Source organism: Zonotrichia albicollis, chromosome 4 (genome assembly GCF_047830755.1).
Source record: "Zonotrichia albicollis isolate bZonAlb1 chromosome 4, bZonAlb1.hap1, whole genome shotgun sequence".
Taxonomy (NCBI): Eukaryota; Metazoa; Chordata; class Aves; order Passeriformes; family Passerellidae; genus Zonotrichia; species Zonotrichia albicollis.
Window position 1 is genome coordinate 8142610 of NC_133822.1, and position 24216 is coordinate 8166825.

The 24216-nt window shown below is 43.5% G+C and overlaps 1 protein-coding gene across 3 annotated transcripts in view; it reads right to left on the bottom strand.

Annotated features, from left to right (window-relative positions):
- Positions 1 to 6791: 6791 nt before the first annotated feature.
- FAM107B (family with sequence similarity 107 member B) overlaps positions 6792 to 24216 on the bottom strand; it is a 129685-nt gene continuing 112260 nt past the window's right edge. For all 3 annotated transcript variants that reach the window (XM_014268653.3, XM_074538754.1, XM_074538753.1), the window contains 3 exons: positions 15971 to 16154; positions 11847 to 12000; positions 6792 to 9923 (listed from right to left, as the gene is read on the bottom strand). In XM_014268653.3, coding sequence (XP_014124128.3) covers positions 9807 to 9923; positions 11847 to 12000; positions 15971 to 16154 — 455 coding nt within the window. In that variant the 3' untranslated portion in view covers positions 6792 to 9806. The remainder of the gene's footprint in view (positions 9924 to 11846; positions 12001 to 15970; positions 16155 to 24216) is intronic.

Here is a 24216-nt window from a genome sequence, read left to right on the forward strand (position 1 = left end):
GGCTGGGAGAAATCAGTTTTAAATGGAGCTCATGATCGAGGGTGGAAAAGCCACCATGGTTGTCAGCTGGGAGGGCCCTCAAGCACCTCAGGGGTGGCAGGGCTTGTTTCCCTGCCCTCTGCAGGATCAGCAAGCTGTGCCTACAGCACCCTTGAAGTGACAGAGAGGCTTTACACAGCACCAGTGGTACTGCCTGGGCTGGAAGTGTGGCTTAGGCCACAGGGCAGAGGCACCCTGAGATTCTAGAAAAAAATTCTTTCCCCTGCACCTTTGTGCTAGACACACCTTCCAGCTTTCAGACCAGGCCAGGTGTTGAAGATTGCAATGCAAGATGTTTTCCATTACCATCTGTATGGCAGATTACCTTTGTCAAGTGGGCAGTTTGCTTTATCTCTCTCTTTGAGTGACCACATTCACACCTCCCTCAGGAGGGGACATTGCTGATAATAGCAATTGAATGTCACTGCATGACTGATAAGAACTATAACATCCCATTGGGAGATGCTCCGCCCAGAGGGAGGAGCCAAGCATTCCTACCCAGATATAATCCAGAGGTTTTGAGACACCAGCATGGTTTTCTCCACTGGATTGCCCAGAGGAACAGCAGCTGCCTCTTCTTCCACTGGATCTTCAGAGGAAGAATACATCCTTCTCTACAGATCCCCCTTGCTCCAACAGAACCACCCCTGACACTGCAGGAGGGCTGAGCCACATTTCCAATGGGACTGCCACCAACACCCTGACCCACAGGGTGTCAGGTTGGGTTCTGACTCTGTCAGTGTTGTTCTAGTGAACTGCATTGTTTATTTAATCTCTTAATTTTTTTCTTTTTCCTATTAAAGAACTGTTATTCCTGCTCCCATATTTTTGCCTGAGAGCCTCTTAATTTAAAATTTATAGCAATTCAGAAGGGTGAGGAAGGTTCACATTCTCCATTTCAGGAGAGGCTCCTGCCTTCCTTAGCAGACTCACAGAATCACAGAATTCTTCAAGATCATCGAGTCCAACCCATACTTCAAGGAAAGACTCCTGTCTTTCCAAACCAAGACACCAGGATACAACCCTGGGCACATATTTTCTGTATTTCAAGCAATTCTCCCCATTCCCATTCACAGTTTAATCTGCATGGGGTTTATGAGGCACAAGGGTCGTGTTTTATCTCAGAGGGTGTGTGGGACAGTCAGTGTGGCCCAGCTCCTGTGTGTGGATCCAGCTGGGAGGCTGCAAAGCATGCACAGAGGGGAAAGGAGGCACATGGGGGGTGCAGAGGGCCCTGAGCCCCCCAAAGGGAGCAATCTCCCCCTTGCAGGCAGATGGCAAAGGCTCGAGGAAGGAGAGAGTGTGTTCACACCTAGGGGGATGATTTGGATGCAGGCAGGGAAATGTGGCAGGGTCTGGCTGATTTGGCTGGGCTGCTGCTCGTTGTTATAGCAACAGGAGGAGCCTGCTGCCAGCGAGGATGGAGCTGAGGATGGGGAACATTTTTAGAAAGCAAAGGAGAGAGTTTGAATGGGTACAGAGAGAGAGAAGTTGTAGGTATGGAAACCAGAGTGGCAAATGCAGGCAGATGAGTGGGATGTGTGGGAATGGGGGATTCTCCCCACCTGCATTCTCATGGTTCCATTGCTCCTTCCCTGGGGCAGAGGGAGGCTCTGGCTGGGCTGTCCCTGCTGCTGGGAAGGGCTGCCAGGCCACAGAGTGCACAGAGTGCTCTCTGGGGTGACAGCAGGAGGAACACCCTACTGGTGGTGCAGGCAGCGGAAGGGGGCACAGGGATGGGATTGCTGATGGGGTTGCAGCAGGAGGTGAATCCTCTGCAGGACCCCAGATTGCAGCAGTGGTGGTTGTCACCACATAAAGCAAAGGAGCAGCCGCTGGAGAAGGCTGCTCCAAACACAACCCTGGCACATTTGGGCTTATCACATCTCTAATCTGTGCTGAGAACACCTGGGATCTCTGCAGGGATCTGCCTGTGGATAGCCCCAGAGACTCCACAGGAGCCATCAGAGATCTCTCCATGGTGAACCCTCATGCACAGGACACCAAACACCCGTCTGTGAATCCAGCTCCTGAGCTCCCGAGCTCTTGAAACACAGTCAAGGCTTTTAAACGTGGAAAATCAGCGATGTGTTAGCGGAAATGCTGATGACATTTGCATAGGAAAATCACGAAATAACAACGCATTTCCCCGAGGAAGCAGCAGTCATTCGGTCTCGACAGCTCACTGCTGCGGTGTTTTTAGAGGAAAGCTTTGGAGGGAAGGAAAGGCGAGCCCTGGATCCCTGCTTTGCCCAGGAGAGGGCAGCAGGCGGTGGGAGTTGAGCGGGGGCTGCGGGTGCATCCCCGAACATCCCTGTGCATCCCGGTCCCGGCAGCTGCCCGGGCAAGGAAACGCCTGCACTGCAAATCCTTCCAAGAGGCTTTTCATGGCTTTAAGGAGGGCAAGGTGAGTTTGCCCTCACACTGCTTCTATGTATTTTGGGCTTCTTGCTAATCACAGAATGGCTTGGGTTGGAAGGGAACTTATTGATCATCTATTTCCAACCCCCTGCCACAGACAGGGATGCACCCCTAGACCAGGGTGCTCAGGGCTCCATCCAACCTGGCCTCAAACACTTTCAGGGATGGAGCATCCACAGCTTTTCTGGGCAACCTGTTCGAGTGATTCACCATCCTGTGAGTAAAGAACTTCCAGCATCTAACCTAAATCTCTCCTCTTTTAGTTTAAAACCATCCCCCCTTGTCCTGTGACTGTCTGCCCACATAGAAAGATGCTCCCCCTCAATTTTGTAGGATCCCTTCAGGTACTGGGAGACCACAATGAGTTTTCCTCAGAGCCTTCTCTTCTCCAGGCTGAACAAACCCAGCTCTCTCAGCTTGTCTTCCTAGGAGAGAATGAGGAGAGAATGCTCCTGCCCTCGGATCATCTTTGTGGCTTTCTCTGCACCCTCTGTGACAGCTCCATGTCCTCCTTGTGCTGGGACTCCAGGGCTGCATGCAGCATTCCTGCTGGGGTCTCTCCAGGTCAGGGGCAATGGAGAAGGAATCAAAGAGCAAACTTTTGCCACTCTCCTTTTCACCCCCATAGGGTTTTTCTCATCACAGTCCTTTTTGAGTAGGGCTCTGAGATAAAAGCTTTGAGATGTCTGTATTGGTTTCTTATTTATGCTCTGTCAGACAGCCACTCAGAGTTTTTATCCCCACCTGCTCCTGGTCCCTGCATACCCAGTATTTCCCATCTCCTCTCCCCACAAACCAAGGGCTCAGGCTGGGTTTCCCTCCATGCTGCAGCAGTCAGCCTCAAACACCCATTTCAGGATCCATCCCAAGGATTCTTCATTAATTAAATGCCTTTCATTAAAAACCAGCCCTGGGAAATAATCCAAAGGCAGGGAGGCCTGAATATGCAGGAAGAGCTTGGGGTGAAAGGAAACAATAGGAAAGGAATCAAAAACACAATGAGGCTTCAGGGGAAATAAAAAGGCACAGGGTACATTAGATGTGAACACAGATGCACAGATGCAGACTGAGAGCATCATCCTCAGAGCTGCTGTTTAACCTTGGCTACAAGGTGGAAACCTTCATCACTCAGGCTCTTGCCTTCCTACTGTCTGCTCCTCCTTTTTCCTCCCCAGACAGCAACTCCTGCTTTCCAGCATGACTGAGTGGCTCTAACTGCAGAGGGGCCTGTAGCAAGTTTGCAGCTCACCTCTTGTCTGGTTATCATAACAATTTCTTAATACAGGAATATATTTCCTGATATAAAACAGAAGCAACTCCCTTGCAACAAGAAAATGATACAAAATCCAAGATCTCTGTTTGAAGAGAATTTACTCCTTGGTGTTTAGGAAGTTACTTCTATCTGTACTAGAAGTGAGAGTAAAATTTCCCCAATGAACCAGAGGTTGTGATGTTTGGGGCCCACTGGGCTTAGCAAATTCCCCAAATCCACTTTGTTGCAGAGCTCAGCTCATGAAGGTGGTTCCCTGAAATTGTATGGAGCAGAATTCACTGAAAGTATTAGCACCAAAACAAAGCTGGATGAAGACAGGAGCTCCAACTGCACGTTAGAGAAAATCACCCCTTATGACCCACAACCACAATGATGAAGGATGTTTCAGGTTTAACAATGTAAATTTAAGGAGTCTCTCTCTTTTTCTGCTGCTACTGATGAAAGCAAAATCCTGATCAGCTTTTCATCAGAGAATCTTTTAGGCTTCATTTACCAAAGGAAGAGTGAAAGGACAGATAACCAGATGGACACAACCCCTCCTTCAGGGAGACCATTTCAGATGGGCTGGGTTACCATGTCCTGACTCCACAGGCAGCTCCCTTTGCCCTTCTGTACCAAGCAACACTTACCTTAAATGAACCCCACTTGGGGGCTTAGGCTTTCTGGGCACTCTTAATTTTTGAGCACAATAAAGTAGACCTGGCATTTCGATTGCATTATTAAAGGTTTGTTTCTGAATAGCTGAAGAGGGGGAAAGACACATGTTTCTCCTTCCCATCTAATCAGGCTGAAGTTTCCATGTGCCACCTTCAATCTGTGTTAAACTGCTCGTGCTGTCCACCTGAGAGATTAGACTTGGGTGCATAATGGAAGTTAATTTCCAAAATGATTACTTAGATAATTAAGTTCTGTGCCTGTAGCAGTGGGTGATTCTGGCTGTGGGAGGTGCTTCCCATCCTCCTCCTTCCCTCACAGCACTGTGGAGATGCCACCTCCCCTCCTGCTGGTCAGTGATGAACCACACAGACATGAAAGGCCAAATCTACTGAAGGCATCCAGTGCCTGATCTGTCCTGGGGCACAAAACTCCATGAAAAAGAGAGGGGTGGTTTGGAGGTGTCATTTGAACTCCTGGCTGCAGAATGCCTGCAAGGCAGACAATGTTCCCTGCCAGTCAGGCATTGTGGGCTCCTGCACAGCAAAGGAAGGCAACACAATCCACAGGGCTGATTGCTCTGCTCTGATAGCAAGGAAAAGTGGATGATGAGCTCAAATGCAGGTACTTGAGTTCAGCAAAATCAGCCCAGAGAACAGAAGCCGTCCCTGCTAAGCTCAGAGAGGCACTGCAGGCCATGGGAGGGACCCAGTGCAGCCCTCCCCTAGGTCTGAAGCAATGCAAAAGCTGTGGAACACAAGCACTGGAGTGACAGGCAGGACATCTGTGCTCCATTACCACCACCAAACACTTCCTGTGGCCACAGTTTCCACCACTTCCATTGAGGAGTGTCATCCTTACTATTGACAGCAGCACAACAAACCTTTACTCTGACAGATGAAAGATTTCAAACAGTTTAAACTGGCAGGGGGAGGGAAAAATTATCTTGTATTTCCACTCCTTCAGATCTCATCAAGTGTTTGTGCTCTTTGTGCTTTCTATTGCAAAGCCTCGAGAACCCAGCCTGCCCTCTCATTCTTCCCCCTATAAACACCAGTTCTGATCCAATGGAAATTGCACAGCAGCAGCTCTTTGGTCTCCAGTTATTTTCTTAAGTATTTTCTTAAGTGCAACTGGTCACTGCAAGTGCCACCAGGCACTTCAGGTCACAGACACTACCCACGGACCCTGTAAGAGCAGCTAAGGGACCTCAAGTTGCTTCTTTCCACACAGCTATGGCATGATACAACCCATCTGCCCATGGCCACAGGAGCACGGGCAAAGCCCCCAGTGGATTGGTGCTTGCAAAGCCACATGCCAGAGCCTATCAGCTCAATGCAGTCCAAAAAAGCAGACAAAAGGAGGATCATCTTTTCTTCTGGACATGCTACAAAAGCAGATCACATACCCTCACCATTTTCCTTGTGGAGCTGGAGTGAAATATTGAAGGATAATTCAGAACACATTTGGCTACACTTGAGGAAGGAGAGCACAGGGCAGTGTCTCCAGCAGGCCATAGGAACTCACCCCTTATTAACTCTGCTCTCTTTTACCTCCCCCTCATCTCAGAGCTCCGGGAGCAGCTCCAGCACCATTGCATCAGCAGAGCTGCCAGGACCCATTCCACAGGCTGAGCACTTTCTGAAGGAAAAAACCATTTCCTGACATCTGTTCTGAATTCACTGCTCTCCTCTTCCCCCACCTCATTTCACCCCATGCTCCTCTCCAGCTCCCCCTCCACTGTCACCTGCCCAGCTGGCCAGGGCTCCCCAGTGTGAGCTTTGAGCAGAGCTGATGGCACACAGCTCTGCCAGCCCCGTCCATCCCCTGCCACCTTCCCTCTCTGCTGCTGGCACAGGATTTTGCTCTTTGCACTCAGCTGTCTGACCCTAACCCAGCAAATCCTTTGTGCCTGCACCTTCTTTCTCATGCCCAAGTCTTTCCTACTAGAACCACACCTTGGAGCGTTGGCTAAATTAAAAGGAGCATTGTAGGACTTGAACCCCGGACCAGGCTTGTTACTCTCTTCTCACTCCCATTTGAAATGGAGCTATTGCAATGCTGATAATTCCAAGGATTGACAGGGAATAATTTCCACAATTACTTTACTCCCATCAGACATTTTACTTCATGCTCTGCCTCACCTTGCATTACCTGAACAGCTGCACAGTCCTGTTAAAAACTTCCTGCATCTAATTTATTTGAAGGATAATACTGTTCAGAGACACAGCAAACTCCTTCTGTCAACTTTTTCACATACAAACAGGGTTTGCAGGGTTTAAGGAACCAAGAGTCATTATGATATTGACACTTCCCCCCACACTGAAGAATGTGAAACAATCTGGATATCTCAGTGCAGCCCCCAAAGTTTTGTTTTTGGCAGGATATGACAGACACCACCACATACACCAAGCATGTAGTAGATTTTATTAAGCATAGCTTTGGTTCTAAGTATTCCATCCTCATTCTTGTAATACCTTTAGTTAAAAACAATTATACAAGAGCAAATACAAAAAATATTAAATTATGAAAACAAATCCATTAAGGCTCCCTTTTTATATTTATATATATTTATATATGTACACTCAAACAAGTGCAGATATTAACAGAATGTTAAAGCCACAAAAATGCTAAAAAATTTACTACTATACTATCAAAAAGCAAGAGTTTTTAAAAAAGTACAAAGTGGTAAGTGAGCAATTTTCAGATCACTGAAGGATTCGCAGAATTGCTTCAAAACCCACAGAGCTGAAGGGCAGAGCAGGAGTTGCTTATGCTTACTGCAAGGAGTTTCTTACTTGAGTAGCTGCACAGGACACTTGTGGTGTGACTAACTGGCCACCCATTGAAGGGTTGCTCAATCCTGACTTCAAATCAAGCTTTTTCCTGTCAAAATTGATATGAAGGTGGCTGGGGTTCCTAGGATTAGCAGGACTCAAAGATGTTCTAACACACACGTTGATGTTCTGTTCACACAGAGAGTTAATTCCAATGAAAAACAAAAATAAAACCACTTCATGCTGTATGTACAAGGGAGTTTTCTGGCCTCCTGTGCTTCAGAAAGAGAAACTCTACCCTGAATCACAGGCTAACCTGGGGAGAAAGCAGGCTGCCCTTAGCCTTGAGGGCCAGATCCAGCACGGCCACTGAAGCCACACAGGGGGTCCCTGTCCCCCACCACTCCCAGTGCCACTGATTCCATTTCACTGAATTCATTGAATGTGTGGGAGGATTGCCATGATCACCAAGGGGAAATGGCTAACACCAAATGGTCTGCTCAAACCAGAGGAAGGTCTCCTCACACACTTCTAGACTTCTCCATACTGAGCAGAAGGTTAATGTGGAGCTGGAACCAAGAGGCAGGATGGTTGGTAGGCTGGGAACAGCTAAGATGAAGCATGAGTGGGGTGTGGAAGTGTCAGACATAGTGCATGTCTCAACACAGAATCAGTGCAAGCATTGGAATGATGTATTGCCAGAAAAGATCCTCTCTTGCCAGGAGAAAGGAAGAAGAGAGGGAAGTACCTTCAGCATTCAGGGTGCTCCTTTGTTGAGATAATACATGGAACAGTCTTACATTTGGCCTTTGTCTTTTGTATGTCCATAACCTGAACAGTCTTAGACCATCTTCACGTTTAATCCTCTAGACGTGAGTCACACTGCAAGTCTAAATCAATGGCAATATGCTTATCACAATTCAATTTACCCTCAATCTGATTATGTCCTCACAAAAAATGCCTGTATCTTAACAAATTAAAGTCTGTATCTAGGAAACATTTCTAATTGTGAGTGTATTGTCCCCAGTGCTAATCTGAAATTGTATTTAAAATGTCCAATACTTATAGGAAAGGCAAAAGGAACTATAAAAAACCAAGCAAACAACCCTCCACCACACCTTTACAATACAAACATGCCACTGCTGATATTAATAAAAAGTGTTCTCAAACAGTTATGTCCAATGTTATTACAAAGTAGAAATTGTTGTGTTTAGCATCCTAAGGCAAAGGCTAGGGATTAGATCCTCAGCAGGTATGTATGAACACAGTTTCAGTGAGAGCTAGGACTGCTCTGACCAAGGAAGATCAGGGTTTGTCCCCACATTGTGAAGATACATCTGCACCCAATCACACCAGGTAAGAATCCAATTCTATAATCCTACATGAACAATCTGTTCCCCACTCCTCATCCCAGGCTTTTCTGGGTAACTAGTAGTCATAAGCATGAAGGATCAGATTCTGTCATCCCTGTGCAAGCTGAGCAATATTTTATGTAATGGCAAGTCACAGGACAACTTGTGGAAAGGCAGAAGATGACAGAATTGGACCCAAAGTCTCAGTGGTAACAAACTTCTTTCTTGAGGCTGAATGAAGGATGGGAAAAAATGAATTTCATTTTATGCCTCACTTTAGGGTAAAAAAATCCATTTCAGTAGATTTCAGTAATTGGTTTGGTCTGGTTTAAACACTTCTCTACTGCAGAAACAGCAATGTGTCTGCAAGCAGAGTAGGAACTGATGGTAGGTCAGTTCCAGCAAATGAGTTCAAACACTACCAAGTGATGTGTTAACACTGTACTCTGTTCAGCATGTCCTTGGAGGAGAAAGGCCACAACACCAAAGTAAGCAGGATTTCAAAACATGAGAAGTAGAAGACAGATAATTTTGCTTTGAGAGGTAAATTCACAGGTAGCACTTCACAGACCTGTACACAACAGTGTAACTTTCCAGACAGAGACAAATCAGTCTCTGGAGTCTCCCTGTGAAAGGATCATCAGATTTTCATTCTTTCATAGCCCAAATTCTACATGCCAAACAGCAAGAAATGGGCTTTAAGGCTGCTTAACTTTTCACTGCTGGTGAATTTTAAGCATTCTTATCTTGCCCACACCTACCTATCCTAGTGGGGATGGGCAGCAGTAATCAGCACACCTCATAGTCTCCTAGATTTAATAAAAATTCCAACTAAACACACATTATTGTGGGATATACACAAGCTGTAGGTCTAGATGGAGGACATCTACCTGCTTAGCAAAGCTTGATATAACAGGAGGATTTTTTTTCTGTTTTAAAGCAAAATATAATCTGTGTATCTCCACTAAACGAGGATCACAAGAGTTAAAGCAGTGCAACACTGAAGGAGTTTCTCTATATCCCTGGTTAAAATCTCTGAGAAAGCATGTCAGCCTGGTCCATGACACTGAACTGACAAAGACACTCCTTATCCATTGATCTCAGGACTGTATTTGGCAATCGATCTGTTTACGATATTGTCTTTTTAATCCACACGTCCCAGGAATTAAAAATCTCATCTTCAGTAAGTGTCAGCTGATGCTGTTATTTTGCCTCTTGAGGGGCAAATGTGAGACAACTTGCAAAAGCCTCTCTCTGCAGGAAAGCTGGAAGTCTAAGAAGGCTCTGGCTCTAGGAGTCTGGTGCTTCTGTTGCTTCCTGGACCGTCCTCCTCAAGTTGCCCTTGACTTTGACAAATTCAGGAGCATTTTCCTGCTCTTCCTGTATCTTCTGCTTCTCCAGTTCCAGCTTAAAAGGGAATCACATGTTAAAAAAAAAAAGTTCAGAAAACACATCATTGAAATACAAGACAAAAAACGAAAGGTTTCAATAACTGGCCATGCCAAACTCTTTAAATTGCTTCCTTTCTTTGTCTCATGGAAAAGATAAAATTGCTTTTCTTTGGGAGTATCTGTTCTCATAAACAATAAATCTTTTCAAATCCTTGGCTCTAGCTTGTTCCAGATGTCCACCTTTGCCAGACAGACAAAAACTCTGCAAGCTCAGTACAAGAACAAGATGAAGCATTTTTTAAGAAATTCTTGGACATCTTCATTAAAGAAACAACAGTAATTTCCTTCTCTGGCTTTTACCACAGAACAAGGAAGAATGTGCCTCGTGGGAGAACACGTGAACAGCTACTACTGAGCACACCTGCAGAACTGATTTCTGAAAGTTTAGCTATGAAGTTCTGTATCTAACTCGAGCCTCTTTAAGAGTATCTGGTTTGTCTATCACAAAAAGCAATAAAAATCCAAAAATCTTTGTTGGCCCTAAGCCATTCATTTTTGAGAGGCCATTCACTGACTTTTTAACCAAGCTGGAGCTCCTGCCCATGCAGACACTTGAAATTTCCATGTGAGGAATGGAAATGCTCTGTGTGGCAAGGCTCTGCAGTGCCCACAGAATATGGATTGCTTACCCATCTCTTGGGAAGGCAGATCAGTTGGCAGAAAGGGAGGAAAAAACCCTTTAGAAAACAAACAAAAGTGCCTGAAATGAGCTTTTTTTTCCCTTTTTCATCAGACCAAGGTCTCCCTTATTAATGGGGACCACGTACAGCACACCTTAATAATCTCTGCTTTGTCTCTGGCTCACAGACAAGGGACATGCCTTGTTTCTATAAATCAGAACAATGTCCCTCCAGGAGTCATGTTGTCAATTAATGCCATTCCTGTAATGTTTACAAAGTCACAGCACTGTTTGCATGGGCAGGCTTTTCCTCTTCTAACAGAATTTTCTGATCTACATAATCTATGTTGGATGGCTCAGTTTCAAATCAAATCTTCCCTCAAGCTGGGCCCTTAAGAGAAATAAGAAAAATGACAAGATGATACACTTAAAAATACAATAGCTTTCTCCAAAAATATTTCTAAACCTAATTAAACAAAACACCCTCAACCTATAATAAAACCCTAAAACCTATAATGATTGGATTACACGTAATTTTTAACAGCAATTATTTGGCTTAATTGATTTCTTTTGAGAAACACAGGAGGTACTGTTTTAAAGCATTTATTTATAGCATTAATTTATTTTAAAATTGCTCGATGCACAGTGACTTCTCTGATGAGCTGTTTCACTGCAGAGATATTTCCTCCCAGGCACATGAAGGGCAGCCAGAGGCACAGAGATTTTGGCTGGTGCCTGGCAAAAAGCTTCACCACAAGGAACTCCAACTCCACATCATCTCCATGCACAGGGTCTGAGGACTTTTTCTTTCACTTGAAAACATCAATGGGCTCACACATTTTACAACAACAAAAGATCTTTTAAAAATTATCCTAGTTTCTTACATAACTCAGGAGAATCAGTTGGTTTTAATTAATTAATGTAATTTTGATGTACTACAGCCTAATAGCCATTCTTAGTGGATCATAGTTAGACTACAAAAATTGAGTAAAACACCACAGTTTCATCAGTGCTCCACACACATTCCTGTTGCCTGGAGAAGGACTAATTTGACCAAAGGCAGACCCCATAAGCAGTTCCTGTACAGTAAGTGACAACAGGTAATTAAAGAGCGTGATTTGACTTATCCTAAGAGATATCTGAATTTAACTAAGGGAAATATGCCAAAAATTGGCCGCTGCTTCTTTTCTGTCTAGAAAGGGAGCCTCAGGTGAGTAGCTCAGATGGAGATGTGTAAATGTCTGTTATTCCCCATCTTACCTGCTCCAGTTTCTGCTGCCGTTTCAGTAGTTCTATTTCCAGGTCTGACTTCTTCTTCTGTGCTTCCTCTTCTTTCTGTTGTTTAATAACCTGATCTCGTTTCCTTTTCTCCATCACCTTCTGCAGCTCTGGTTTGTTCTGAGGTGCAAGACCCCTGCAAGTTACATGAGGGGGGAGAAAAGAGAGATCCATTTCAATTAGCTGGAATTCACACAGAATTGCAGGCAGCTTTATTAAAATCAAGTAGTTGCCTATTTAGATACATTGGGATATAAATAAATAAATGAAAAAAACCATGCAGACATTTGCCTGATTTCTAACCAGTACCCTAAGCTAGAATTTAAGCCTTTAAGATATTTCCCTTTAATGTGCATGGTAGTATTTCTCCTGTATACTTCATTAACTTTCATCTTTAGCCTTCAGTGTATTATCTTGATTCCAGAAGAATGGACTGAAAGAACTATCACAAATGAAGACATTATCAGAACTAGAAACAAATTTTGGACAAGAAGAATTTGCTTGGTGCCTGATAATTCTGAAGGACTGGGTTCAGACAGCCCTGTGCAGGCTATTCTGCCCACAGAAATCTGCATGGACAAAACTAAAAAGCAATCTGTCACACTGCTCCTGGAAATCATGGATTCTCTCCTTGCCTTGAAAATGTGACAGCTTTACCCATGCCTGGTTGTGAAGCTATTTCCAGTCAGAGCTCCCAGGCTACATCACAGAGAGCCTAAGACAACAAAAATCCAGAATAAAAAAGTTGCCATCACCTTGGAGACCAGACAAAGCCTGGAGGATTCCCCCTCTGAGAAGCCTTTAGGTGCTACATGAACTGAATGTTTTGAGCCTGTTCAGCACAAATTGCTTTCCAAGCCAGCTACTCTGGAATGAGAAAGCTCCCTTCTTGGGAAGATGCATGACATTATTTATACAGGCACACACATGGATACTCACTCCTACTTATTTTTGTGACTTCAGCTGTTTCTTTTATCTCTGTTACGCTGTGATGGTTTCAAAATTTGTTATAAGATTCAAAGCTCTCCCTGTTATTCAGGTATTAGCATCACTTACAGCAGAGCAGGGAGATCTGAAATTTGTTATTGTTGTCTTTTCCGGGAAGACAATTATGTGAAAGCATCTAGCGTTAAGTTTAACATCAACCATTTTTTATTTCAACTTTAAGAAATTCAATAACCTGAATAAGCTTTCAGGAAGAGTATTTTTACCCTTCCTACTTGCTATACATCTGTGGTTTCTTAATTATTCATTAATATGCATATCTGACAGCATGTCCAATAAAACATTAAAATGCCATTTTATGGTGGCATCTAGGAATGACTCCATATATTATGCAACACTCTATCCCTGTAGATACCCTGACAGCAAAATCAAATATTTAGCAACACCAAATGCTGTTCCCTATTTCTCATAATAGATCTCATGGCCTGAGTGCAACAGAAGCTACAAGACTGTGTTCATATTTTATGTTTCATGCTATTTTAATTACATTTTAGCACATAAAACTGAAGTCAGGCAGGAAAAACTGGAGTAATTTTTTTACTACTACCACTACTACTACTACTGCTACTGGATTGGTGAGAGCAGAGTCAGTGGAAGCTTCCACACTGGCAATCAGGAGTCAAAACAGCCACAAACCAGGGAGCAGCTGCTAAGTAACATCACTGCTGCTGCTTTTCTCACTGAGGATGCACCATAACAAAGCAGAGGCACTGACTGGTTCAGATGTGCTGTAACAAAGGGAACCCACAGAAGCTACAAGTGAATAAACCCCTCAGTCCAACCAGGTGGGGGTGGCAGGTCTGTAACAGAACTATAAACTCAATCCTGTTTCCACTGTTAGGTAAAAAGGAAAAGCAACAAACTGGTGGGTACTGGCCTAACTGGGGTCTGGTATCCCCTCCTGGTGACTGTTCTGGTTAAATCACAAATCCTAAGGTTTGATACAGAGCAAGCAAAGTGTGTTACAACACAAGTGAGAGCTGACAGGGCTAAAACCTCTGGAAGGGACAGCACCAATATTCTGCAGAGCTGAGGTTGACTCCTAATAAGGAAAAACAATTTAAGTGATCAGTGCCTTGAGGTAGCACCACCTGAATCCCTTTTTTTTCCCCTCCCTTAAACAATTACCCTTTCTGCAAGTAGAAAACTACACCACTTCTAGACCTGAGACAGACACTCCTCACAGTGGAGAATGACTGGGCCAGTACTAACATCTTCCAACATCCATTTCTGGCTGTTCAGAGCTGATGAGTCCAAAAAGTGAAGCTGCTGATGTCTGCACTGAGTCTTTGCAACGAAATAAGCAGCATGTTAAGCAGAATTCTATAAGAGCACTGAAAGTCCTCCTTACACCTGAAAATTTGCTGTAACAAAGAAGAACAGAGCTTAATATCTACATTACTGAAAAGCCTCCTATCAGAGCTCCTACAGTGATGCAAAGCACAGAAGACTAACCCTCCTCTAAAGGATACCAATTTTTCTGCTGGTGAAAATCCTCAAAGTATTTATTTCTGCAGCAATAAATAAGAATCTAAAATTACCAGCTGCAGCTAATCAAAATTACAATAAGAGAAGAGAGGGTATTGAGGTCTGCACAACTTTTCTGTGTAATAGGATATTTTCCTAGAAGAAAAGAACTCCATACTATTTTAAAGTGCTTTATGCTTTCATAAACTTAAAAGAAAAAAAAATAGTCTTAATTTATTGCAGCCTTCACATCCTCTAGATTAAGATCATCAGGAAACTTCAACTATTTTTCTTTCAATGACTATAAACTTCTTGGTGCCAGGAACTGACTTTGATGTTTAATCCCATTAACAAAAAATAGGACAAACACCTATTTAGGCCAGTTTCTTCCAATTCAGTTGGCATTCTGTAAAATATCTCTCCTTCTTCATCACTAAAGAAATGCTACATTGTGTATGCAATTCATTTAGAATTAAGTCTCTAAGCCCAGCATTTGTGAGGATTTTGCTACTACATATAAAAAGACCCCTTCTCCTCTCAAATACTACAATGCTAAAGGATTAAAAAAAAAGAGAGAGAAAAACTGCCATAATGTGACTCTTCCTGCCAAATACACAAATCCACCTCTGCTGGAGTAGCCAAATTCATGCCTTTTTACTCTTCTTTATCAAAGTCCTAGATCTCAAAAAGTCAGATTGGCTGCTACCACCAGCTTTCTGCTCAAATGCACTCTGAAATACGTCTATTTTATAGATCCCCACACTCTGCCTTTGAAAAATCCATTTTGGGTGTCTTCAATGCAACAAATCACCAATTGATATCATAGTTGGTTTCTGCTGGTTCAAACAAAGCAGCATCAACAGATTTTCTGCCTTTTCCTCCACCAGGTGGTCTGGTGGCTATTTTCTTAATGTGCTTTCTAAGTGACTTCTCTGTTGCTGAAGAGATTTATTAACAGAACTTCAGCTATTTCTGGGCCAGGTGCTTGTGTCTCTGAAGTTGATGAAATGAAGACATGGTTGTTTAAATCTCTAAAATCAATATACAGAGCAACAGCTGTGCATCCCATCCCAGAGAAGGGAGGCAGCATTTGCAAAATATACAAAGAAACACTTGTGCAGCAGCAGAGCAGGCCCCAGACTATCACACTGCATTGTGAGACAGATCAAATAAGTAGAGAACAGTTGAATGTAAAATAGAGTACATGATTTCTCTGATTTAAGAGAAATGGCCTCACAAACTCAGTGCACTGGTGAAAGCTCACAGATTTCATCATCCCACTGTTAATAGCAAAATTTTGTTAAATATTTGATAACATTAAGATTACAAGATAAATTACAGTGGCCAAGTAACTCATATGAAATGTAATAGAGGAGAACTGAACTGCTCCCTCTCAAAACTGACCCTCTGAATATTTAGAAAAACAAAATGAGAAGCCTTCTAAGGAAAGCCTTTGCACTGAAACTCAAACAGAAATAAATGCCATGGTTAAGAATCAGAGTCTTTCAGTTTACAAGACCTGAACCAACAAAAAGTGCCTGCTGGGTTTTGGGGACAACATCATTTTGATGAAACTAAAACTCCAGTTGTGTGTTGGGGTGGGAGAGTGGCACAAGTGATTTTTAGACTCTTACCTTTTCTGATTCATAAGCAGCTCTCTATGGAGATCTTGATGATTCCGGGATGACTTCACAGGATTAATTAATTTCTGAGGTCTAATTAATTCAGGATTGTCATCATCTATGTAGTCTGGTTCAGCCATAATCTTTCTTGGAATGGGAAATGGATCTTTGGGTTCAGTGTCCTTGTTCACAGTATCTGTAAAATGGGAAAAACTGTAGTGAATCTACACTGAAAGGCCTTTTAAAGATGTCCTAAACAACAAAGGCAGCCTATTACACTGGCAGCAGCCATGCTTTTGCTGGGTTAGTTTTGTCTGTAGAAAGTAAAGGCTCTCAGAGAAAACATCAGTAGCATTTTTTAAATAGGCAGCAATTTTATAACAATGGCATCTCCAACAGCCTTCATCCAGTGACCTGGAGATGAGTTTCTCCCTTTTTGGGAAGAACTTGACAATTTAGTTTAAGTGTGTGAAGACCCTTATTGATTTTAATAAGCCTATTCAGATGAAACATTTTTCGATCAGTAGTACTGAGACCCTGAAGACATTTTAAATGCTGTCTATATTAAATGCTGTGAATGTGTATCAAAAGCAAAGTCTCATTTTGTGCTGTCAGTGTCGTGTCAGCTGTGGGGAAAATGCCTCTGTGGATAAGCAAGCCCTGAACTGTATCGAGCAAAGCTTCCATGTGGAAATGGCCAGATCTGCAATTTTTGTGATGGGGGACTGACTTCTGAGTGGCAAAGCTGAGGAGAAAAAAGTTAGGTGAGGCTGATCTTTAAAGGCTGTATTCTGTGAAAACCCACAAAAATTCACGGACCTGAAGACAATGAATTATGATTTATTTAATTTGGAAAACTGGCACTTTCCTATCATATTATAGAAAACTTATCTACTCATCAAATCACAATGTTTTTAATCAATAGCTGACAAGTAAATGATGGTTTTCAAATAATTCCTATGTGACCTTTGATACCCCTTTCCATTAAAAAGCACCATTCACAAGATAACCAGCATCCAAAACATGTTCAGGGAAATTCTGTCTCTCTTCACTGTTGTGAAAATCTGTACGCAGAATTTGCAATTGTCAGTTTGATGAAATGTTGGCCCCTCAAAAATAATCTCACAGCATGTGGGTTTACAGAGATGCATCAATGGGACAGGAAAGAAAAGGCAAGAGCCTTCCATTCTCCTGACTGGCAGAACAGCTGAATGCTGCACACTGTACCCACAGGGCTATGGGACAAACCAGAGAATCACTGGGATTTGCTGTGTTCTTTCCAGCAAAAGCTGAATATGGGCTTTAATTCACATCCCATTGTTACCAGATCTTCCCTCCCTGTCTCACCCCATGGGCTACAAAACCTATGTTCAGCTGCAGTTTAATCCCTGAACTATTTTCTTTCAGTAGGAATCTCATACTGCTGCTCAGGTCTGACCAAATCCACTTGATATGGCAGAAAGATTTTCACTTAATACTTCAGCAGATTAAAACTGGACAGTACCACCATCACCCAGCTGCAGTTGCTTGCAGGTGAGGAAGCAAAACAACGTGGAAGTTCTCAGCAGATGCAAGAAGGTCATTCCAGATTTGAATGTGTCCAGCAGACCTGGCAAAGCTCTTTCAGCTTCTTTTTTGGAATGGATGATGTAACTGTGTGTTAGTGGTGTTAAATCTCCCACACCAAATTTCTGTGGAGCAACTTCAATGAGGAACAGCTCACCAGCGTGAGCTGCTCTCAGGGTGGCTCCTTCATGGGTTCTTCAAGGCAAGTTCATATAAAGAATTTCTGAATTCTGTGGGGGTGTCAGGTCTCACAGGGACCTCTGAAACTACTATAAAAGTTGTGCACAGTTCAAAGCTATGGAAATGTATTGCTGTACATGGCAGAAACCTGTTAGTGACACTGATCATGCAATAAGAAAACCTCTCCTGTCACCCCTTCAGAATCCTTGCTTCAAATCAAGCACCCAGCTATCACCACACATGGCAAACACACAGGATCACTGGAAAATGGGCCACAAGAAGCTTGGAAGAGTTCTAATTCAGCCTCCCCGTGAGAGCAGGAACAGCTATGAGATCAGAGCAGCTTGCTCAGGACATTTCCCAGTAGGACCCTGAAGATCCCCAAGGCTGCACAGCCTCTGTGGATGTGAGGGATGGCCCCTCCCACACCTACAGCTGAACCTCGTTTCAGCTCCAGCCTGCAGCCTCTCATGCCCCAGCCATGCACCCTGGTGAGGAGCCTGGGCCACTCTGCTTGGAAAGGCACAGGGGCTGCTGCTGGTCCTGCCAAACCTCTGCTCTGGCTGGGCCAGCCCAGCTCCCTCAGCCTCCACCACAGCTCATCTTGGGGGCCCTTGGCAAAAATCACATCTCAGATCTCTCACTGCTCCATAGCATGCCAAATAAAAACCAAAAACAACCCCCCAAAACCCCTCAACACCACACAGCATCAGGCTGTTAACATTTGTAGAGGTCTATTTTCTTTAGCACAGACAGTGAGTAAACCAGCTGCAGTTCTTTTCTCACATAATGGTCATTCTTAAGGACATTTCATTCTTCCTCAGTGTTCACATCAAGCTTATCACATCTAAAATAACTCAAATATTACATACCCAACCTCCACCCAAAATAAACCTTCTCTGTAAATATTTGTTTTGCTTTACTCCTCTATCAGTTCTGTTGCACTGATGGACCTGTGAGTCTTGTGGAAGCTATTTATCATCAACAGCTCTCTTTTAAAGTAAATCCAAAAATAACCTGCTGCTTCTTCAAAATAATTCTTGTTTTCTTAGGTGGAGATGAAAAACACAGAATTACTCTACAACTGCCATAAACAATGTACAATTTTCTTGACACAAGCCCCAGAAAAACAATTTGATTCAATCATTTCTCAAAGTGTGGTGCTGTAATTTGCAGCACATCGATTTGGTTTGAGCAAGCCCTTAAAGGAAAGTTTATTTATTCTTCTTTCTTCTGTCCCATCACTATTTTTAAAACATGTATTCAACTCAGAGGTCAGGAATCGTGGTTTCCCACTGTAACATGAACTTTACTAGCAGCAAACATGAATGAATAAAAACTCTCCTGGGAAGAGAAGAGTTTTTCCCTGTGTGATTAAGCTGCAAATGACTTCAGCTAGGAGTTCCAAATAGAGCCAGCAACACAGGGCACCCAGTTCCACTCAGTGAATTCTCTCACACCCCTGGCCAGCCTCAGCCTGGCTGGTGGCCACTGACAAAGGCTGCACAGTCACTGTGTAATATTACATGCAAACAATACAATTAAGATAAGGTGATGTCTACCCACACCCTGTCAAAGCTAGCATTAACAAAGCACAGGCAAGTTGCACATAAAAAGGAAACTGAGGCACAAAGGATTCACCACTCCAAGAGCAGACAGGAACAGAGCAGTTTATCCCCAGAGTTTCATTCTGAGGTTCAGCCTCACACCAATAAACCAGTCAAGCTCAATGGCAGAATCCCTTAAAAGTCCTTAAACAAGTTTAATCAATGTTCAAGCAATAACAATTAAATCATTATTAATTCCATGAGTCTCTAGTGCTCATCACCACAAAAGTCACAGCCCATAAAGCTGCTTTCAGATCATCACTAGGTGCTACAGTGGGACATTAATAATCCAAATAATCACTCAGCAGGAATATGCTGCCTGAAGAGCATCAGAGAGGCTCCTTTTAACCATCTGCCGCTCCACGATCGACTGAGAATGCACAATCCATGGCTGTGTTTCCTTGATACCTCACTCCAAATAAAGGAGATTTGGATTCAGGGGATGTTTTAGCTGAGCTTGGCTCAAGTTTAATACACCCACTAATTTGGCAGGTGCTTTCCCAGTGCATGTGCTGAATTAGCTGTTACTGCACAAGCAGCACAAAAGCATTTATCTACCTTAATTTGTTGTGCCTGAGTAACCAACACAGCCTTTGTCCACCACTTCTTTGGTGTATGTGGATTTTGATCCACAGAGAGAAAGAATAAACTGAGGATCCTGCATGGAAGTGGAATTTTAACTCCTCAGACAACTGCAAGGCAATTTCAACATCCCACTGGACAAGGAAAATGCCTCTGTAGAAAAACTGCTTCAAGTATTGTCCCAGACAGAAGTTTAATGTTTCCAGACAAAAAGATGCTCTTGGAGTAATCAACAAGTATCTCAGCCTTGAAGAGCCAAGACCAAGTGGACACATACTTGCAACTCTCATTTTGATTTCCTTGGAGCACAAGTGATTTCAGGGAAAACAGAAAAGACCCTTCAAAACTTGGTCCTGCTGAAGAGATACAACCAAACCAGAGCATGCCAGAAATGTGAGTCACATCTGGGGGAACATGTCCAGCAGATACCTTTGCTTCCAATATTACTTTTTATTCTATCTACAGAGGGCTTTTTCCAGCAAAGGTCCCTTAATGGCAGTAACACTGGAAACGTGTACAGAGAGAACTACACACAGATACCATTATTTTTAACAGATTTCTTAACAATGCCAGGTTAAGGATTCAACAGCTGCCAGTTTTTGCTACAACAGGGCTCCCATGGCTTCCACAGAAGAAAGAAATTCACAAAAAACCAAAAAAAAAAAAAAAAACAAAAAAACAAAAAAAAAAAAAAACAAAAAAAAAAAAAAAAAAAAAAAAAACCCCAAGCCTCTCATGGTTATTATGGCATTCAGGGAATTGCATTTATTTTCTATCTGATATTTTTTATACAAGAAATCACCTTCTACATATGGAATCTGAATATAAAAATTCCTGTGAGACAGCATATATTTATATTATTACACATATATATGGCATTTTCACCCTTAAAATGATTCCCACAATTATTTCCAGCTGTGAAAGCAGAGGTAGAGGCCCCTTAAAAAGCAGATAAATAAATGCCTAAAAATACCAACAGACATGAAAATAATAAACTATACTAGATCCAAAAGTTACATTAAGCCTAAATTCACGTGATTTCCTTTTTACCTTCATAAATTCTTGAACTAATATCTTCCACAGGAGCACTAGCTCAAACACTGAATACCTCCTGAAGATTTTAGTCTTGAAAAAGCTTTAACATCTGTTCTGGGCTGTGCTGTAAACCATCAAACACTTTGTTTTAAGACTTACATTTTTAGCTTTTTAAACTACTGTGCAGACTTGCAGTTTGCTACAAGTAACCCAAAGGCATTCTTTGAGGGAAAAAAAAAATCTTGTTTTACTCTTCCCCTTCCAATTTCAAGAGGAATTGAAATAAAAATTCTTCAGCATGTTCTGCTCAGATGTTACATGACCAAGCATCACCTTGCATCAGCCAGTTTGGGTAGAAAGCAAAAGAGCTGCTTAAATGCAGGGTGTGCTTTGCAGGCAGCACCTCAGCACTGTTTGCACATGAAAGCCCCCACTGCTATCTCCTTTATCTGTATGCTCTCAGTGCAGTAAGAGGCACTCAACCAGAGAGATTTACTTGATTAATCCTTGATTATAGATATCATTAATAATTTCCCACAGTTCACCCTTTAGTTCAAAGGAAGAGTTCCTGAAAACAGAATACAAAATACTTTTCCCCAGCCAAGATGCCCAAGCCAGACACCAACAAAGGAATTTGACTCTTGCTCATACTGTCTTTTGTGGCTGAAAGGGAGGATGGAGTTTGGGCCATGGCAAAACACAGCTACACTGCCTGAGGAGGGAGAGGGGAGGACCAGAGAGGCCCTGGAGGCTGCAATTCCTCCCAGCCCCTTGTTCTTTGTTCAAAAGGCTGCCATCTCCCAGTGGAAGATCTGAAGAGTATTGAAGAGTATTCACCTGCCTCAGAATCAAACACTTTCAGGGCAGCATGAACCTGAGATTGCCCACTGAGAACTATCTTGCTACCAGGTTACTTCCTACATTACTGCTCTTCAAAATTAACATCATGGAGGTTTTAAATCCTTTAGCAGACATCTGGTGAGAGGAGAGGAGAGGAGAGGAGAGGAGAGGAGAGGAGAGGAGAGGAGAGGAGAGGAGAGGAGAGGAGAGGAGAGGAGAGGAGAGGAGAGGAGAGGAGAGGAGAGGAGAGGAGAGGAGAGGAGAGGAGAGGAGAGGAGAGGAGAGGAGAGGAGAGGAGAGGAGAGGAGAGGAGAGGAGAGGAGAGGAGAGGAGAGGAGAGGAGAGGAGAGGAGAGGAGAGGAGAGGAGAGGAGAGGAGAGGAGAGGAGAGGAGAGGAGAGGAGAGGAGAGGAGAGGAGAGGAGAGGAGAGGAGAGGAGAGGAGAGGAGAGGAGAGGAGAGGAGAGGAGAGGAGAGGAGAGGAGAGGAGAGGAGAGGAGAGGAGAGGAGAGGAGAGGAGAGGAGAGGAGAGGAGAGGAGAGGAGAGGAGAGGAGAGGAGAGGAGAGGAGAGGAGAGGAGAGGAGAGGAGAGGAGAGGAGAGGAGAGGAGAGGAGAGGAGAGGAGAGGAGAGGAGAGGAGAGGAGAGGAGAGGAGAGGAGAGGAGAGGAGAGGAGAGGAGAGGAGAGGAGAGGAGAGGAGAGGAGAGGAGAGGAGAGGAGAGGAGAGGAGAGGAGAGGAGAGGAGAGGAGGCATCTTAGAAATTACCATGTGTTTCTGCAAGGCCAATCTCACTGCTTCTTGTGCATTTCAAAATCTCACATCCCATCCCCAGGCTGACAAAGTTCTGTCCATGCCATGCCAGGACAGTTTAACTCACAGCACTCCCCTGACATGAGGTATCATGGCTTCATTAGTTCCACAGCTGCCAAAAGATTGGCAGACCACATAGAATTCTCTCAGGAACAAGGCTCACTTGATTAGGGCAGCCCAAAGCAATCTCAGTGATGTCAAGGATATGGAAAGAAGCAGAGCTGGCTGGCTCCTGAAGCTGTTCCTGTTGTCACTTTATACGATATTAAAATGACCTAACCCACTCAAAATCTGAAGGAAATCCAGTTAACACTCATTTTCTTCCCTTAAGTACTGCTGAGAGTAACATCAGCAAAGCACAGATAAAACATCCAATAAATGAGAAACCAGAAGAAAGAGGGTCATTTTAAAGATGTTTGCATTGGCACGGACACCTAAAGGAAGGCAGAGTGCAAGATCTGGGGCAGTGTTACAATTCCCTCAAATGCAGAGAGCTGCTCACAGCTCTTATTCAATTTAAACAGCACTAGGCAATCTCTGATCCAGGGCTTTGAAGTTCAGTCAGGTCTCGGGTGTGGAGGGAACAGCCTTGACCCCCAGAGAGGCTAAGGCCTGGAGAGCAGTGCTGGTGAGGACAAACCATCTCCTTCCTATTGGCGTACAGTTTACTTGGGAAAGAGACGCAAGAAGACACAAACAGCCTTAAGAACGGCCTCACACCTTCCACTAAAAACCCCAATGGGAAGAATTTGTATTAATCCTAAAGAAGTTTTCCTCAGGCTGCAAGATCTGCAAGGAAGAATGCAAGAAAGAAATACAACTACTTAGAGCTGATCCTTTCAGCTGGTTTGAAAGCCTCTGCCATTGGCTTTCAAACCAGCTGAAAGGATCAGCTCTAAAATAGTCGCATTTCTTTCTTCTGTTTGGTTAAAACACTGCAGAGGTGTCAGGACTTCACTGTGTAATGAGAGGCAGAAGACAGAAAGAAAGAAAGAGCATGTTTCTCCCCTCCTGCTGCAAGAAGAGGTCTGCACACAAGGTGCTTTAAGAATACTGAGAGAGGAAAAGATGGAAACCTTCCAAAAGGTCCCCTTTTTGTCAGACACAGGCAAAACTCAGATGGTGACTTTCACTGCAACCAACTACTTAATCTAATTTGTAATACAGGCAGTAGAAAAGACAGACACAGGATGAAGAGCAGCACACTGAACAGCACTCATCTTCCCTGAATCCTGGTCTGTGATCCACCCACTGTAACACCATGGTTCAGTCTGGGATGAACAGCAGATAACACACACTGTGCATCTTACATCACTTGTCTTTCCTAAATTCCCTGCATATTTCTTAAGGACTTTATATTCCCCATACTCATTTTTCTCAGGATCCTGTCATTATCTAAATCCCAAGACAGGGCTGGGGGTGTGGAAAACCATTCTGATGGAGACCCAGTGGTTTGGACACCTCTCCTCCAAAAGGCCCTAAGTGACTACAGAGCTTTTGCCCTGCAGAACAAGAGCATGTCATGCACACCCTGCTGTCCTCTCATCTATGTCAGTCCTTTGCAAGGAATAAATCATGACTGACAAAGGCACACAACTGAATATACACATAACTTCAACCAAAACACTACACAGGTAAT